The sequence below is a fragment of the Phoenix dactylifera genome, chromosome 14, assembly GCF_051530095.1.
Source record: "Phoenix dactylifera cultivar Ajwa chromosome 14, Ajwa_hap1_PhDact_Kaust_v1.1, whole genome shotgun sequence".
NCBI classification, from domain to species: domain Eukaryota; kingdom Viridiplantae; phylum Streptophyta; class Magnoliopsida; order Arecales; family Arecaceae; genus Phoenix; species Phoenix dactylifera.
The window spans coordinates 24,903,328-24,920,346 of record NC_143203.1 but is presented as its reverse complement, the minus strand read 5'-3'; the positions used below and the strand labels follow the sequence as shown (position 1 = coordinate 24,920,346).

The 17,019-nt window shown below is 37.5% G+C and overlaps 2 protein-coding genes across 4 annotated transcripts; one reads left to right on the top strand and one right to left on the bottom strand.

The window, feature by feature from the left end:
• Window positions 1-241: 241 nt before the first annotated feature.
• Window positions 242-6,944, top strand: LOC103708908 (Transmembrane proteins 14C). Of its 3 annotated transcripts, none has more exons than XM_008794018.6 (8): window positions 271-611; window positions 1,489-1,879; window positions 2,018-2,185; window positions 4,882-4,928; window positions 5,050-5,087; window positions 6,396-6,496; window positions 6,617-6,649; window positions 6,725-6,944. In XM_008794018.6, exons 1-6 carry the CDS (start codon window positions 360-362, stop codon window positions 6,481-6,483), a joined length of 984 nt encoding a protein of 327 aa, XP_008792240.2. In that variant the 5' UTR covers window positions 271-359; the 3' UTR covers window positions 6,484-6,496; window positions 6,617-6,649; window positions 6,725-6,944. The 3 variants fall into 3 exon arrangements, with proteins under 3 accessions (XP_008792238.2, XP_008792240.2, XP_008792239.2); XM_008794017.6 differs by having other exon boundaries at window positions 272-611; window positions 6,728-6,944; XM_008794016.5 differs by having other exon boundaries at window positions 242-611; window positions 6,617-6,944.
• A 2,484-nt stretch (window positions 6,945-9,428) lies between these two features.
• On the bottom strand, window positions 9,429-16,803 carry LOC103708909 (vacuolar-sorting receptor 1-like). The gene is made up of 12 exons (XM_008794019.5): window positions 16,015-16,803; window positions 14,120-14,812; window positions 13,915-14,003; window positions 13,742-13,811; window positions 13,574-13,657; window positions 13,382-13,458; window positions 13,206-13,287; window positions 11,298-11,380; window positions 11,155-11,212; window positions 10,760-10,888; window positions 10,214-10,320; window positions 9,429-9,852 (listed from the first exon to the last, which is right to left on the bottom strand). The coding sequence occupies exons 1-12, from the start codon at window positions 16,304-16,306 to the stop codon at window positions 9,754-9,756; spliced, it is 1,863 nt and encodes a 620-aa protein (XP_008792241.1). The 5' UTR covers window positions 16,307-16,803; the 3' UTR covers window positions 9,429-9,753.
• Between the last annotated feature and the right edge of the window lie 216 nt (window positions 16,804-17,019).

Genomic DNA, 17,019 nt, shown 5'->3' with positions numbered 1-17,019 from the left:
GTTCAAAATAAGTCCTCGCACACCCTTTCCCTTGATACGCGAGTCGTGTCCCTGCGAGTCGTCTCGCCGCTCCCTCGCTCCTCCACGACCCATCATCCGTGCTCCTACGTGTCCCGTAACAGCAAATTAGGCAGCTCTCCCTCGGGTCTCCGAGAACTTTGGACACGTGGCTATCTCCCAATATGTTTGGTTTAGCAAATTTACACTTTAACTTGGTGGCCGCTCGCCGTGCGCATACAAGGCCTGCTTACGTGTATAAAAAACCCAGTAAACCTTCTTAAATCCCCAATTCTTCAGGCTCTCCGCCATTTCCTTTCCGAAGCTCGGCTCTCGCTCTCTCGTCCTCGTCGCATTCCGCCATGGCTGCCTCCCTTCAGAGCTTTTCCACCCTCCGAAACCCTAACCCTAGCCCCTATCGCTGTCGCAGCAGGGTGCCGCAGGCTTTCTGCCGCCTTTCTTTCCCTTCCTTCTTGCAGCTCGAAGCCGTTCCTTCCTGCGGCTTGGATCTGGCTCAATCCTCCCTCTCGAAGAGAAGCCCCGGGTTTCGTCTCATCGAGGTGGAACGACGGGTCTTGAGGCCCGTCCCCTTCGCGGCTTCGAATGAGGAATCGGTGAGCCGTTCTTGAGAGATCTCCCTCGCTGTTTCTGGAGCTCGCTTTCTCCTCTTTGATCCTGCTTTTCTTGCTTTATTTTTGTCCAATCGGTGGGTTTGGTATCGATTCTTTTGAAAGATTTCCACTGTTTTTATGGGCGCTCTCCGTTGTTATATTCGATACTGTTCTCCGTTCTACTGTTCTTCGACTTTTGGGGTTACGAAAATAGTCCTCTTTTCTATTCCCGTTTTATTAGGGTTTTGATCGAAACTTATAATAAGAAACTGCTTTCTCATGAGGTAGAATGAGTATTAAAAAGATTAAATTTTCAAGAAGTTACTTCGACTTTATGGGATTTTGAACCAGGAAATGTAGCAGAATTTGATTTATGACATAAGATGGAGTTGATTGTGTAGAATCATTGGCAGTGGTCTTGGAGAAAGCTCGAGAAGCTGTACAATTGGTGCCAATCATTAGTGATTGGCACGGGCAGTAGATCACATGAGCTAGGTGGACTGAGCGGGCAGGCGCAATCATTCTATGAGAGTGGGAACTTTGAAAATGAGTTGCAACATTTGCCTGGAATGCAGTGGCTTTTTCATTGTAGGAAAAGAAGGAATGCTAATCGGAACTTTTTTCTTTTTGCATATAAATCATGTGATAAATGATATTCTTTGTTAATATATGCCACTTGAAATTAACAAGTGCCATGTACGAGAAGTTTATTTTGAATGAATTTTGCCATTGTCCTCCCTGTGACAATTTCATGTAAAGGGAGTGCTGTGTCATCATTGAAACAATGCTATGTTTACTATCGATTGAATTGACCTTTGTCTCTTGATGTGTTAAGTGGATCTTATACTCTTTAACTATTGTACCATATTTATTCATTCAGAAACAGTCAGAAATTGAAGTGGAGAAGGAGACAGATAATGTTGAAATAAAAGCAGACGATTCACAGGAAGCATTGAAACAGTCACTAGAATATGTTAAAGCAGAAGCCATGAAAGTGAAAGACATGTCCCAAGAAGCATATGAAGTGTACTCGAAGAAAGCGGCGGAGATATTGCTGGAGGCATCTGAGAAGCTAAAGATTCAGGCAGGGAAAGCACAGAATGATTTGAGTGTAATAGCAAAAGAACTCGGTGAAGAAGGAAAAGAATATCTTAATACAACAGCAAAGAATTATCCTGATTCAGTCAAGGATATTCTGGAAACTTTCACATCATATAGTGAATTGAAGAAAATATCTGAAGTCCGAGATTACCATATTGGCATTCCTTATGGTAGTATAACATGCATTCCTTTTTATTGAAAGCATTATTCAGGATCACATCTTTCTTTTTTACATTAACCCATGACTGCTTATATGGTTTTGTCACCGTCCACATAAGTAATGGTTAATCTTACACACAATTATGCAGGAACTTCTCTTTCCATTGGAGGCTTTCTTCTTTTCATGTTGACTGGAAGCATTCCTGCTATTCGGTTTGGTATCATTCTTGGTGCTGCACTTTTGGCTCTAAGTGTCTCAAGTTTGAGATCATGGAAGCGTGGACAACCATCTGCATTAAATTTGACAGGACAAGCTGGTAAGTCCATTCATTACTATTATCACTGCTGCTGCTGATACTATTAAATGGTAATTGAGACTTAAAAGGCAAGATGCTGAGATACAAAAGCCTGATGAACTTCTCTAGGCACATGGTCCTACAATTTACAAGCACTAGGCCCATCCAGAATAGCTCCACAAGACCCCTTGCTGCATGTAATGCATCATGAACACCTCCCACAATAATTTACATGTAATAATATGAATGTGCAATAACTTTTACAAAAGTGACTGGGCTTCGTAGAAAACGATCCATTTGGTGCTACTGCTGTTTGGGAGCAGGGTCGTGCTATCTATTCATTCCCTGCTTATATGATATTTCATTTTCATACAATTTTAAACGAGATGTGCCACGCGCCATATATACCACTCTATATCATTTTTCTAAAATTATTATTGATTTGATATTTTATATGCTTAAATAGAGAAAAGTTATTTTTTTAAAATACTATATCAATGCATGTTTGCTGGCAGTGCATCATCACGGCCAAAATTGTGTCTTTTATCCTTTAACTGTAGTGATTGGAAGCATCCAATTAATAAATGACTAAACAAGGAAGTCACTTATTGAGGTAGGAATATATTGGTTTGTTGATTTAGTCATGAATGACGCAAATATGCCTTATAGGAAATTATAAAGAAAAAGTTATAGAACTTGTTTAAAGAATGAGATTATGTGACTTAGGATTTTGTATGTATTTTATAGATGATTTAGGTATAACCTGAAACTTTTAGCAAGAGTGACTAATGGATGGCAAGCACAAGAAGTTTCTCACTTTCCGCCAGACATACATTTGTAAATAAAAATATCTTTATAAGATTTTTAGGGTGTGACCACGTGTTAAGGCAACATATCCGTATTGGTAACACAAATCTTCTCAAAAATAATAAAAAAAGGAACTTTGCGGGGGTTGGGAAGGGCTTGTTAAAGAAGAGAATATATTTCTGAATTCCTAATTAGAGGAAGCAGACATACGCATACCAGCCTGAGACACTTGATCAGGATGTCTCATATCAGCTAAGCCTATCAGTCAAAATGACTCTCACTGTGAATGTGGGAGATGTTGTCTTGCATTACAACTAACCATAAAGTGCAGGCAATCATGGGTCTAGCATGGATTTTGGTTTGTGGATCAGGTGAAACTGCTCGGGTAGGTGCAAATGCAAAGTTTCATGTGGTATGCCCAGTTAAGTGGGTCCCAGTAGCTTGAGGTTTAACTTTGAGAACTTTAAAAGAGAAAGAACATGTACAACATGATGTTTTGAATTTTTGAGAATGGCTCTGGCAGATGGTTCCCCCATTATGATTGCGATGAAGACTAGTTTGTGTCTGAGGCTTCAAAATTGTTGTTGGTAAAGAAAATGAGAAATGCTCTAGTGAATTCTTTTCATCTTGTAGCACCTGATATACATGAAGTCTGAGGAAAAAATCACATGAGGAAGTGGGAGGGATTCGAATAGCCTGGTGAATCCTTCAATAATTAGGAAAATGACCATCCCCTCACTGAGGAGGTGGTTTAGTGGGGATTTTTGTTTGCGGATGTTTAGCCTTTCTTTTAATTTGAGGATCGCTCTCCCTGATTGAAGATCCGATAGATGTATTGGGCGATATTCTTGTGCTGTTTTAGAACAGGTGTTTAAGACTGTAAGATTATTTATGACATTGATATGTTAAAATGTCATATTGCGATGGTGAAATGTCCTTAAGTTCCACATCATAAAACAACATGTAAAACCTTTTACATGATTCAGTACTGAAATGACCTGAATGCCTTCATGTTTCAGAGCAGTCAGTTGATCTTAAAAGTTGCTGATTTTGACAGTAGATTCATGTGTACCATAGAGATCATGAGCATGCTCCTAATATTTCTCATAGCTTCTAAGTTGCGGCTAATCAGCTTAAAAGTTCCCAAATTTAAGCCTTTTGTGTGGGCAGGCTGACAATCTTGTTGCTTTAGGTGTAGAGATTGGGGGAACAAAGTGCATATAGTAGGGGAAAGTGGTCCGGTGTATGCTTAAGTTTGAGAAACCACACATACAAGATGCACCCTCATACATACAGAAATAATGCATATGCATGTGCCTCATATGTGCATAGCACCAGTATTGCTAGCTGTTTCTATACTTACCAACATACGAGCAAGAAATTAAACCTGACCTCATAGCTTCATAGACAGGAAGTAGTATAAAAACTTACTGCCCAAAAGAGTGTGGCTCAAAATAGGTGATCGCTTTTCAACCTTAAGACGTCATCACCCTTTATAAGTATATTTCAGTTTAAGATCATTTCTTCTTGTCCAAAATACAAGTCTTATAACAGTTGCTTCATACATTATACAAGAAGGATTTGGTTGATAGATTTGCTGTAGACCTGTATCATGAAATAGCATTGATCAACAGAAAATAATTTCAAGCTATATGTAAAAAGATAGGACATGGTTGCAGAAAGAAATGGTCCATCTATTTTATCATACTGTTCCAAAATTTGGAACTTTAACTATTAATGTGTTGTATTGTTCTTTATTATTTCTGACATTTCAGATGATATCTTCAATCACATCTCAAGTTGAAATTTCTATGTAAAAGAAATATTTTACTCGTTATCAATTCCTTCTGTATTGTGTACAATAGCAGCTTTTAGAATCATGTTTATTGACTTAAACGTTGGTGGTGCAGCAATTGCATCGATTATCAGCATAAGGGAGTTGTGGTGTTTCTGTCAGGTGAAAGTTTTTTCTAGTTTTAAACCTTGCAATGGATTTAAGTATATGTAGATTATGTAGTTTTGTTTGAAACAAAACAGAAAATAAGCTTGATTATGATGATTTATTTCTTATCTTGCAGATGCGATCTTTTTTAACTCTTTTAGTGGTCATCATCAGGTTAGTATTGAAGAACTTTATAGTTAGTTATGCTAGTTGCTGCTATGCACTTGTTTAATCTGACAAAAGAAGGGGCATCTTCCAACTTTTATGATGGATTTAGGAAATTTTGATGTTTGAATTGATGGCACGGAACTTTTATGACGGATTAGGAAATTTTGATGTTTGAATTGATGGTACAGACTAACACTCTTAGGTGCCTGGAATCCACCTATGTTTTCACTACATCCCCTGTTATAGTTGATAAACAAGATGCTGTGAATATATGATCCTGCTTCTGTCAAATAAATTACTTTGTTCATTGCTTATCAATTACGGAAGTAGGGTCAGCTAACCTTTTGTATGAATTTGAGGTTAAGTGTACCTCTTCTAGATTTTAATTTGGTACATTCGAACCTTGCAGGTTTTTCAATATTTAGAAAAGTAAGTTCTTTTGGGCCAACTATTGAATGAATTAAGCCAATAGTCTTTGCACTTGGAACACCACCTACATTCCCGTTCAAGGTTTAGGCATCATGTATCAAGCTATTGCGAATCACAGTGAATATGATCATGCATTCTTATGTTTTTATTTATAAGTTTATTATATCTAATAAGATATGACATGATCTCACTTTTTACCTCCGTGGTGGCTCCCAATATGAGTCTGTATTACAGGGAGCAGGAACATCACCTCATATGTCTTTTGTGCCTTTTCCCTTTCAATTTTTTCCTGCTTTCATAGTCTTGTGGTGTGTGTCAACCATAATGAGAGCTGGATGAGTCAGATGCATTCTAGCAAGCATAGTGATTATAACAAAGCATCCTAGCATGCTATGTGACAGGCATTGTGCCAAACATGTGTATGCCACTCGTCTTTGTCTAGTTAATAGATAAATTTTAATTGTAATTTAACTCTAACAATACCATTGGATATTATGGTCGACTGCAGCAGCAGGTTTAAGATCTTTCAAGCTTGAAAAAGAGCAATTTTTCCCTTTCCTTTCTTTTTGGTCCTGTGAATGAGGACGAACCCTGCAAAGACCCATGTTTTCTTCTTACTGATTCAAATAATGCATTGTATAGCTCATCAAAAAATATCATAAGAAGTTCCTGTGAAGTTTTCACATACTTCCATGAAAATTTTAGCAGTATTTTCATTATGCTAAATTTGCATTTTTCTTGCAAGACCAAGCCTCAAGTCATTTATTCCCCAATAACCTATGCTTTCTGTGCACAGTTCCTGATAATCTTTCTTTTGTCCACTTTTTATTGATTCTGCTTCACTATCTTAATTTGTGCTCTGACTATTAAGCTTATGGAGTGCAGTGGAGGAGTGGTAGCTTTCTATGTTTACTTGATCTTAAGGGACACTCGCAATAAAGGTCCAGCCGTGGAACAGACCTCAGAGAATTAATGGTCTGGTCGAGGTTAGTTATCACATCAAAACCTTGGGATTTTCTGCAATATTGGAGTCGTTTCAACTTGTTCTATTTAACAGCTCGTAGCTGATTTCTGTCCCTCACTGTTCTATGCTCGTGTTGCATCAGGAATAAATGAACTTTTCAGAGTTCAGCAGCAGAGTGAGTACTGTTCTCACCATCCTTTGTCCTCACTCTTCACAATGGTTCTAATTTGTTGATGCTTTCACCGGTCAGCAGAAGAAGCTGGATTTTGGTGGTCTGTAGAATGTGCTGTGAGAGGATTTACTTGAATTGAAAAGGATTTTTCTCCTTTTCTTCTTGGTGCGTAATGTAATTCTAGTAGTTCTAGAGATTCCACTAGAAATGGCTGATATAGTACTTATTGTGTGTCTAAATTCTCATTTATTATTGTATGGTCTATCATGTGTCCGTATTCTCAATCTTTTTGTTATCAGGACTCGAGAGCCCCATTTCTGGAATGTTTTTCTTGGGAAATATGATTGGGTTGCCTTATTATTTTGACAAATGCGAAGCAGGTTGCTTCTATGGGGAAGATAAAACTGAACTTTGGAAGCTATTCCTATAACTCTCTTCACATGTATTCAAATCTTGCCAATTGCTAGCAATCTCCATCGCCGCTGGCAGCCGGTAATGTTCGGATGACCCATTAATAATATCGCAAACATCATAAGAGTGTCACTCCTAGGTCTATCTTCTAGATGGAAAGTTTAGAATTTTTTTATGTATATTCTTGTAAATATTTAAAATTAGTTGGATACTTACATAAATTTATTATTTACATATATATTTTATAAATTATTTTTTATATTTATACTATTATAAATATATGAAATTGTATCTATATTTTTGTGAATTAGCTGTTTGCATTATATCCTTATCCATTATTTCTTTTTTAGTATATATGCTTCCATAAATTTATTATTTGTGCATATGTCCTTATAATTTTTTTTTTAAGCATGTCTACCTTCATTAAGTTAAAAGTATATATGTAAAAAGTAATTTTTAAGGATATATACGCGAAAATAAATAATTTATAAAGCTATGTATGCATGTAATAAATTTGTAAGGATATATATGTAATTTTATATATTTATAAGAGTATATATGTAAAAAGAATAATTAATAAGGGTGTATATATATAAATAGTGAATTTGTGAGGATATTTACTCAATATCAGATATTTATTAAAATATACATCTAAAAGAAAGGAAATTTATTACCATAATAAGGGGTCAATATTGATGCATGGAAAATGATGGGTGAACTCATATCTGGGACAGATTTTGTGAGACTGGTTTTATAGTGGTTCGAGTTGGCAGTCATGAATTTGTGCGGCAAGATGATTGCGCTCCGAATATTAGTAAAATTAAATTTAAAAATAAATTGTAAATTTTTTTTTGATATTAGGGATAAATTATATTGACACATAATAGTATGCAAAATTTACGCTTATTCCTTAAAGTTTATTTTTATCTAATATTTAAGCGTATAGCTTAATAAAATGTTATTAAATTGAAAACATTAGTGAAACTATTTATCTATTATAAAAAGTCAAAATTACTCTCATAAGAAAATAAGATTTCTTTTTTACTTCTTTGGTTTCTCGATCTCTTCAAAATCTTACGTCTTTAAGAGTTTTCTTTTCTTCGAAATTGAGTGGCTATGGTTTTTTTCTCGCTTTACCACCTCACCATGAGCGTCCATTTCTAATGAGTAACTGATGACAAACTTCCTTCCCAACCAACATCCGAGGACGAGCATCCTTAATTGAGCATCATTTTTTAAGGAAAAAAAAATAGGGTTATGAGTCTTTTTTTTGATACAACAAGGTTGTAAGTCTTTGTTTAGCATTTTTCGATCTGGGATTGGGTGCTTGAGTATAGAAAAGCAAGTCAAGTGGAAATTAGTTCCGAGTGACGTGAATAGTTTCAGCATGGTGCAAGCTTGTGAGCAATTTGACAAGCATGCTGCAGGTTGGGACTAGAGGACCTGGAAGCAAGAATATACTTCAAGTTAGTCCATTTTGTTTCCTGGCTCGCCACCGAGTTCTTAAGGCTCCCAAAATGGAGTGTCTATTTTTCTGGAGAGGCATGCAGAGCTAAATGTTACAGGGACACGAGAACCTGCCTCAGTATGACCTATTATTTATTGAACAGGTTAAGCAAATCAAATCACATTGCTTAATTCAGATTTCAAATCCTAATCAGATTCAGATTTGAAATTTTCTGATCTAACTTATTTTTAACCTCATCTATATGTGATCCAACCTGACACAATTGCCACCCTAATATTGCTAGGGCTAATCCCTAAGCAGAGTCCCGAGAAATATGCGTTTGATTTTTTTCCCAACTTGATCAAAGCCTTTTCCAGCACAGCATCTGGGCAACAAGCTGACCTTGGGCTGCTCAGGTTCAACCTAATCCAGCTTAATCATTTTGAATTCATTAAAGCAGCTGGAGTTGAGATTACTGATGAACGCGCTTTACTCTCAAGTCCGGCTGAACTATTCTAGCCCCTACCACTTTTTCTGACTTCAAAAGTTCGTCAGGCTCGACTCATTCAAGCCCGTTACAGAGACATCACTACAGCAACCTGGCGTCAACCTAGCTCAAAAAAAATTAACAGAAAACATGGTCGACCTGGCTAACCAAAAAACGCTCAATCTCTAATGCAATCAAGCCAATTAACGAAAGGAAAACTTTTAGACATAAAGGGTTAACACTGGGTACCCCACGCTAAAAGGCGCCAGTGAAGCACAACCTCGACACAGAGGGTTAACACTGTCGAGCCTGTGGTCACATTTTAGGAGATTTAAGTTCCTCGGGATCAGTTCAGAAAATTGTTTCCACTCCAGCAACGGGCAACAAATTCACCTGAAAAAACCATAACACCCACTGGTAACGTCATAAGATTCAAATTTGTTTGGTCTAACAATCTAATGTGGGGGAGATTCACATTATTCATCACGTAGATCTGTGGTGTAAAAGCAAAAGTTACAACAGCAAGAGAGCATTACAGGCCCAAACTATCAGTTTAAAGATTAAAATGGTGGCGTAAATGGACTTCAAATTTACACGGGATCTGCCTAGAATCCCCATAATCAAGGGAGTAGCAACAATACCAACCTGAAGGAAACCTAGCCCCGTTAGTACAAACATAATCCAATTAAACGAGCACCTGGGGGGACAGGCAAGCATTTGTTTTCTCTCCTTTTCCTGCTTCTCACAAGAAGCTGTCGCAACTCAGATGTCCCCATGAAGAATATGATTGGAGGCCTCCCCTTGATTGTCCAATGGCATGTACTGAGCCATGATGGCACGTATCTCTGAATCCATGTAGCTCTGAACAAGAAGTGAGGAACTAAAATCAGTTGCTGAACTAGAATATTTACTCAATAAATGAAAGCCAAAATCTGAATCTGTACCGAGTCTTATTTATGCATGCATACAGTAAGCAGCTTTGGATTGCATAATAGATTAATGTACATACTACAGACATTGTAAAGAATAAAAGCACAAAAATATAATAGATTTCACATATTTGATTCTTTTCCATTAAAAACTACTACAGAAAAGATCAGGAATTTATTAAATGCAAGCATATTCAAAACTTCAAAACATTAAGCATCAGTGTATGATATAAATGTATAAAATGATTAATAAAACTGAGGAAACTTGATAAGGTTATTGAGCAAGGCATTACCCGGATTCTGTATTTGTAGACTGCATAGGCTCCCATTCCAGCTACTGCCAGACCAAAGAAAATGACCCACAAAAAGCTCCAGCCAACCTCTGTGGTTCCCTCTTTACCTGGACAACATTTCCACATGCAACAACACAAGTACAACTGTGTAAGTCAAACTAGGATAAAAACAGTAAAACTGTGAAAACCTATCAGGGAAGGCAAACTCCAACATAAGATTTTGCAGTTTAAAATCCTTCCAATAATCCATCATATCTACAAACGGGTGTAGGAACACAACTGAGATGACAATATTAGAAGCTTAAGACCATGAATGTCAATTAGTCCCTTTTGACCCCAACTTCATTTTCATGCAATTCTAGCAACACATTAACGTAAAATTTTGAGACCTTGCTGCACCTTGATGTTCAAGAGTAGTTTCTTGTTGAGGAAGTTTTTGCACACATTTCTCATTACTTTATTTTTTCACTAACATAAAAAAGAAGAAAAAAGAAAGATTCTATAGACATGAAGCATATAAGATATGAGATATACAAAGATACGCACTTATGCATGTGTCATGCTCTTTGATGTACAACCGATCACCACTACAGCTGCAGTCATAACTTCCCCATGTGTTCTTGCATTTGCATGCCGAACATTGACAAGCAATCTTTTCTTTGCATTCATCAATATCTGAAACAAAATACGATCAGAAATGCATAATAAAATCGACAACTCAAACGCACAAATGCTATTTCTGGGGCGTCCCTGAGATCTTTTCGGCATTGCAAACTGAACCAGAAGGCCAGATTGAACATGATTGGATTTATATACATGGAAGCATAACCTTGCATCCAAATAGCTGTGACCCAGAACTACGTGAAGTTCAAAAGCTAGCTAAACAAATGAATCTTAGTGAAGTTGTCCAAAAATATAAGGGAATTGATGGAAGAAAATACCTTCACAAGTGTTGACCCCGTCACCCTTGAAGCCCGGTGGGCATTTGCATCCATCATCCTGTCCATAATACAATTCTTATACTCCAACTGAAGGAACAGCCCAGAAAAACTTTAAAAAAAGAACCTTCCATGGAAATACTTACTACACAGGCAGAGTATGTCTTGCCATCTTTGGTTTTCTTCCAACAGCCTCCATTGTCGATTTCACACCGTCCAGATCCTGAAGCTGAAGTACAAAAAATTCATCTCTACAAAACTGATGGTTGTATATGGTGATTTTGCTTCTAAAGTACACAACTATATTGACAGCAAGAGTAAGAGAGAGAGATTATAAGAGATAAGATATGAAAAGGAAGCAAAATTCAAGCGATATTTTGCTATTCCCGGGCACCTTTGGGATATTTATGGAAAGCAACCACCCTAACAAAAATAAAAGGCCGCAAATTTGGACATGCATTGAAATTGCCTCATTCAAGAGTAATTCAAATATATCTACCACAAAAAAATGAGCAATTTGAATATTAAGATGTGCCCGTGAAAGCACCCTCATTGCAAACAAATCAGCTACTTTGTATGAAGGAGAGACAATGTTTCGGCTGAGGAATGCTCTCAGATTGAGAGCTAGTTGCAGAATGTTCTCAAACTTTGATGTATGATGTGTTCATCTACAATGCCAGCCGCTATTGATGTGTTAAGGCTTGCAGGTTTGGTTTGGTAAAATCAGAATTCTAGCTACATCTAAATGTTCATCAACAGCAATAAGAACACTGCAACTGATCCCTGCCAAGAGGCAGTTGATGATCAATCTCACAAAAATATTTTACCAGCTGTACGTAATATATTCCTCAGATCACTAATGGGAGATCCAGATAAAAAGGACTAATATTTTACCTCTGGCTTCTCACAGACACAGTTTATCATGTGCAGGTCATCGCATCTGACATATGGAAGCCAGTAGCATGGTTTTCCTTTTTAAGATGAGCTTCTTGCATGGTCTCCATTATAATTGATTTAGATCATAAATTGTTAGTCTGATGAAAACAGAAAAATATTACTCTTCTGCTACCGGGGAGTATCGATCATTCATGTACAACAACAACAACTTACAATAATTCAATTACATACGGAACAAACAAATAGAAATATGAGGTTTCCAGTGTTTATAAGTAATGATACTGTTTTAGAATGATGCATGTCATGTACTTTAAATAGGTTTCTGCATTTAAGCTCTTAGGATGTGATGGCAAGTTCAAAACATGACCATGGTGGTGCATGAATGTTTAGGTCTCGGACAAATGAACATACTCATAAATTACATTTGGTTCAGTACAAATTTTTTTTCTCTCTCGGAATATTTAATCGCCTTCTTTTGTTTTCTGGAACTGGCACTCATTGAACAAGTACGACCTGTGTCAGCCTTGATATCTCAATGGCAAGAACTTAGAGACGTGAAAGATTCTGCGTGATACATTTATGTCTAGTCTATGACCTGAGTTTGTATAAACTCTGAATATGCATATGCCATGAGTGAGAATAAAAGAGTGTAAGAGCTAGCTTCCTTATTTTAAGGGATAGGAATAATAATATAAGGCTACCAGTCACACGTCGGGCTTAAGTTAGGAGTTGGAGTTGAAACGGATGTTATGCAGTTATTATCAGACACCTTAGGTGGAAAAAAGTAAGACCTAGCATTTAGAGTAACGACAATGTCTACGGCAGTTTTTGATTGTCACCATGATGCTCGCGTCAGTATTGGAACTCAATACAACACAACTATGGAAAAACAGGATAGTCCAATAATTGTTTGAGAAAATGAAGTTTAGGTGCTATGGGATTAGCAGCATCATTCTGCTACTTGAATTGGAGATATATGGAGCAACCATGCTTCAAAAGCATGATACAGGTCAATTTGTGTATGGTAAAATACTCAAGAGCAGAAGGATATCATAGAGCAGATACCTGATTGGTCCAATACCTAGCAGAACTTAACATTATAAACAATAGATAAATATGCAAGTGCAGCCCCTTTTAATGTTTGATCAATGATATACCTTTACAGTGGGTGTATCCATCACCAACAAACTTTACACCTTGCACAATAGGGCACTGACATACTCTTCCACGAAAAGTATCCTGTATTAGGAAAAATTTGATGCAACATTACGGCACAAAAACACGGATTTAATACATTAAGGGATGATAAATGATGCATAACAAAAACATATACCCTGCAAGCAGTGATATTTGCAGCCTTATCTTCCCAGCATCCACCATTGTTTTCCAAGCACTCATTTGTTTCTATATCTGCAAAATTAACATCAAATTAAAAAAATACCAATTCATCTTCTATAATTATATCATGAGATTAGCAGCGTAAGATGAGATACAAATATAAGGAACTTAAAGAAATCCTAGCAACCTTCACTCAAACAAACAGCTGGCTCAGTGGTCTCCTGAAAACCTGCACAGATTGCTTTAAGCACGGCACCCTTGTCCAGCTTACCTAAAAACAAAGTGATTTAAAGAAATGCTCAACAAAGTCTTACTGAACCAGCCTGTGCACATCATAATTGTTTGAAAAACACACCTCTGTATTGTCTATTGTTAATGACAAGAGTTGGTAATATGGTGACATCCCCACGAGAATCTTTCCCAATCTAGGTTTAGAAATTGCAAGATATAAGTAACAGAACAGGAGGATAAATAATGCCATGGACATGATTAAGATATTATGACCTTGTACAAGAATGTCAGTGTTACCTGGGCATCTTGTTCAGCTTTAAGCACTGGATTTTGTTCGTCTGCATCAGGATCTCCAATACATTTATTTATCTTCTTGAGATCAATGCCTATAAAAACCATCAAACATCATGAGGCCCTGCTTCAATAGCACAGATCTGCTTTTGCCAATCAGTAAAGCAACCTACTAAACAGCATAAATAACAGGCGGAACTGGCAAACTTACCCAGAGATTGGATTACTTCTTCAGCACATTCCTTTGTGTATTTCTTTTTCTTCATTGGGCACCTGATCGAGAAGTCAGTCACATAGTCCCACCATAGCCAAGGCTTCCCACTTTCATTAGCAACCTTAAATACGCAGACCTGGCGCAAGTTTTGGATCACAACATCTTTCCCATCATAACCTCTACTGAAGTCCTGTTCTGGATCAGGGGCACAATATCTGCCATGGTTGATGCACTGCGATTTGCACTGTTTGCTCAGGATAAAAGCTTCAGGACAGTACCAAGTAATGTAATGTGGAGTGAACTGGGTATAGCCCTTTTTCTCCAGTACTTGTGCCGCTCCTTTGAAGCTCTTTACAAATTCAATTTGACTATCACATTTGGGGCCACATTCATCATTACTATTGGTCCAAAACTCATACTCCACACGCTCATCAGGATGGGGTAAAGACTCTCTCCAATCTAAATTGACACTAACCATATCACCATTCTCAAGTGCTTTCTTTAGGTTATCACCAAAGCTTTTGCTAATAAGCGCTGAAGGAATTGTGATGTTCTGAAGATAATCCGCCCCACCGCTTTCTTCTCCAGGTGTGTCCATTGTAATTAAAGGTTCTACCTTATCATCAGCAACAAGGATTGCAGCAGCTCCTGCATTCTGTGCCTTCCATGCCTTTGATGTAAAGAAGCAATCTGCTCAAAACGAAAAGGAACTAACATATGTTAGTTCATATGGAAGGATCAATATTTGGAGAGACCTGATATCAATAGCCTGTCATCATTAGACACAAACTGTAAACCACAACTGAGTGCTTTCCGGTGTTTGGAAGAAAATGCAATTATCATTAAGAAGCAAACCAGCAAGTAAATAAAATAAAGGTTTCTTTAAAAAATTTAACAAAAAAAACTTGAAACTAAATAGAATTGCTAAGGGAAGTGTTAACATTCATAATGTGCTTGAATATCAAATTATACTTGGAAGTAAGTCTCATGATAAGAGTGGACCGCTTTAATCAATTACAAATAATCATATGCACTATTCTATAAAGAAGTAAAAAGGTTTTCCATTTCAACATAGATAGAGACATCTAGCTTTCTATACACTTAAAAAGGGAAACCAAGTACATGAGGCTCCTGCCATTGTGGGGTTTGGAGAGGGTTAAACACATATTTATCCCCGCATGCCAAGAACTTGTTTTCATGCGTTGAATCCGTCACCTACAGGACACAGTGGAGCAACCTTATCATCGTGCTGAGGCTCACCCTCTTAGCTTTCTATATGGTTCACTCCCAAAATTTAATCAGTTCTATAGACTGCCTTCTATATGAGAGTGAGGACAGAATCCACACTATCACAAGCATATATGCACATCCCCAAATCATGTTAAAGATGCTGGGAATGGACACATCTCATGACGTGCAACTTCATGAATTAGTTCTCAGACTCAGCTATAACCATCAAGTGACAAAAATATGTATCGTACTTAAACAGCACAAATCAAGCCAAGGAGCCAGAGCTAACAAATGGGAAATCCAGCTAAAAAGATGCTAGCATAACATAAAGCAGCCCCGTTTTTTAATATTTAATTAGCATAGCAATTTCATAAGAAGGCGTGCAGTACGTGAAAAGAAAAATCAAAACCAAAGATAGCTTTACAAAAAAAAAAAAAAAAGCAAAGAGAAAAAAAAATCTTTGGAACAATTTAAACCCAGGCTTAAAAAAAAATTGAACAGTTATAGTCCATTAAAAAAAAAAAAAACTCCTCATCAATTCAAGATTAAGCAGCCAAACATCACAACAAAAAGTTCAAGAAAATCCGTATTGAGTGGGGAGTCAGATGAGCCAAAATAAACCACACACAATCAAATTTATTATAAATAGCATCAAATCTCACCTCCTCTGTCCACAAGAAGAAAAGTGGGGAACCCTCCAGGCTTAGGTTTGAAGGAGATGTCAAAATCATCAAAACTCTGGCAAGCTTTCCTATTCGCCTTCGGATAGACCACGATCCCGACCATCGTCCCACCATACTGAGGAACACCAAAATTCCCGATAGCACACTCATAGATACCTTTCAGCGATTCAGGTGAAGTCACCTTCAAGCTATTTTTCTCCACCACAAATCTCCCCAAAGACGAGCCCCAGAGAAACAGAACCCAGACCGAAATCCATAACTTTCCTCTCATTCTTCCCTAAATTCCAAAACCCTAATGTAACCTCCCACAGAAAAAATAAGTTAAATTGAGTCCTAAAAGCCCAGTTACGGAGAAAAATCCAGATCGATACGTCTAAAACTCCAATAAAGAAACCCCAATCACCAAATCTCAATCTTCAGCGTAGAAACTCGATTATGGAATGAACACCAGATGGACAAAAAAACATTCTTTCGCGGGATAACTCAAATATCCAAGAAAACACAGCGTCTAAATAGCGAACTTCCCCAAGAAAAACCGGATTTTGAAGAGAAAACCGATTGAAGAAACACCGGTTAGACGGGATAAGCCGAATTGGATAGTGGGATCTATCCAAAAAAAGAGGTCTCTTTCTCTGGTTTTATCGTTTGAGGTGGGCGAGAAGGGGTGGGATTCTTGTCGTAAAGGCAGGCTGATCGCAGGGACGTGTTTGCTTTCGCAGCTTCCCGTCTTTGGAATTCCCGAGCCAACCGACCTCAGACTGATATTTTAATTATCAAGCCATTGACATCATTATCTATCTTTCCTAACCGTGTGATTGATGGTCCATCACAAGAAAGGAATAATCCTGATCAAATATGATGTGCGGTCTGATTGAGAAGAAGGCCAGTGAGTGGATGGTACTGATGGACTCCATAAATTTGGTTATCGTGAGTGGATGTACACATACAAGGAACTGGCTGCTAAGCCACTGATATTGCCACTTG

Coding starts and splice junctions, on each gene's coding strand:
- LOC103708908 (XM_008794016.5), top strand. CDS start 360: ATGGCTGCCTCCCTTCAGAGCTTTTCCACCCTCCGAAACCCTAACCCT. Junction 1,880..2,017: donor CCATATTGGCATTCCTTATG/GTAGTATAACAT, acceptor ACAATTATGCAG/GAACTTCTCTTTCCATTGGA. Junction 2,186..4,881: donor AAATTTGACAGGACAAGCTG/GTAAGTCCATTC, acceptor TTGGTGGTGCAG/CAATTGCATCGATTATCAGC.
- LOC103708909 (XM_008794019.5), bottom strand. CDS start 16,306: ATGAGAGGAAAGTTATGGATTTCGGTCTGGGTTCTGTTTCTCTGGGGC. Junction 13,812..13,914: donor AAGCTGAACAAGATGCCCAG/GTAACACTGACA, acceptor TTCTAAACCTAG/ATTGGGAAAGATTCTCGTGG. Junction 13,288..13,381: donor CAAATATCACTGCTTGCAGG/GTATATGTTTTT, acceptor TTCCTAATACAG/GATACTTTTCGTGGAAGAGT.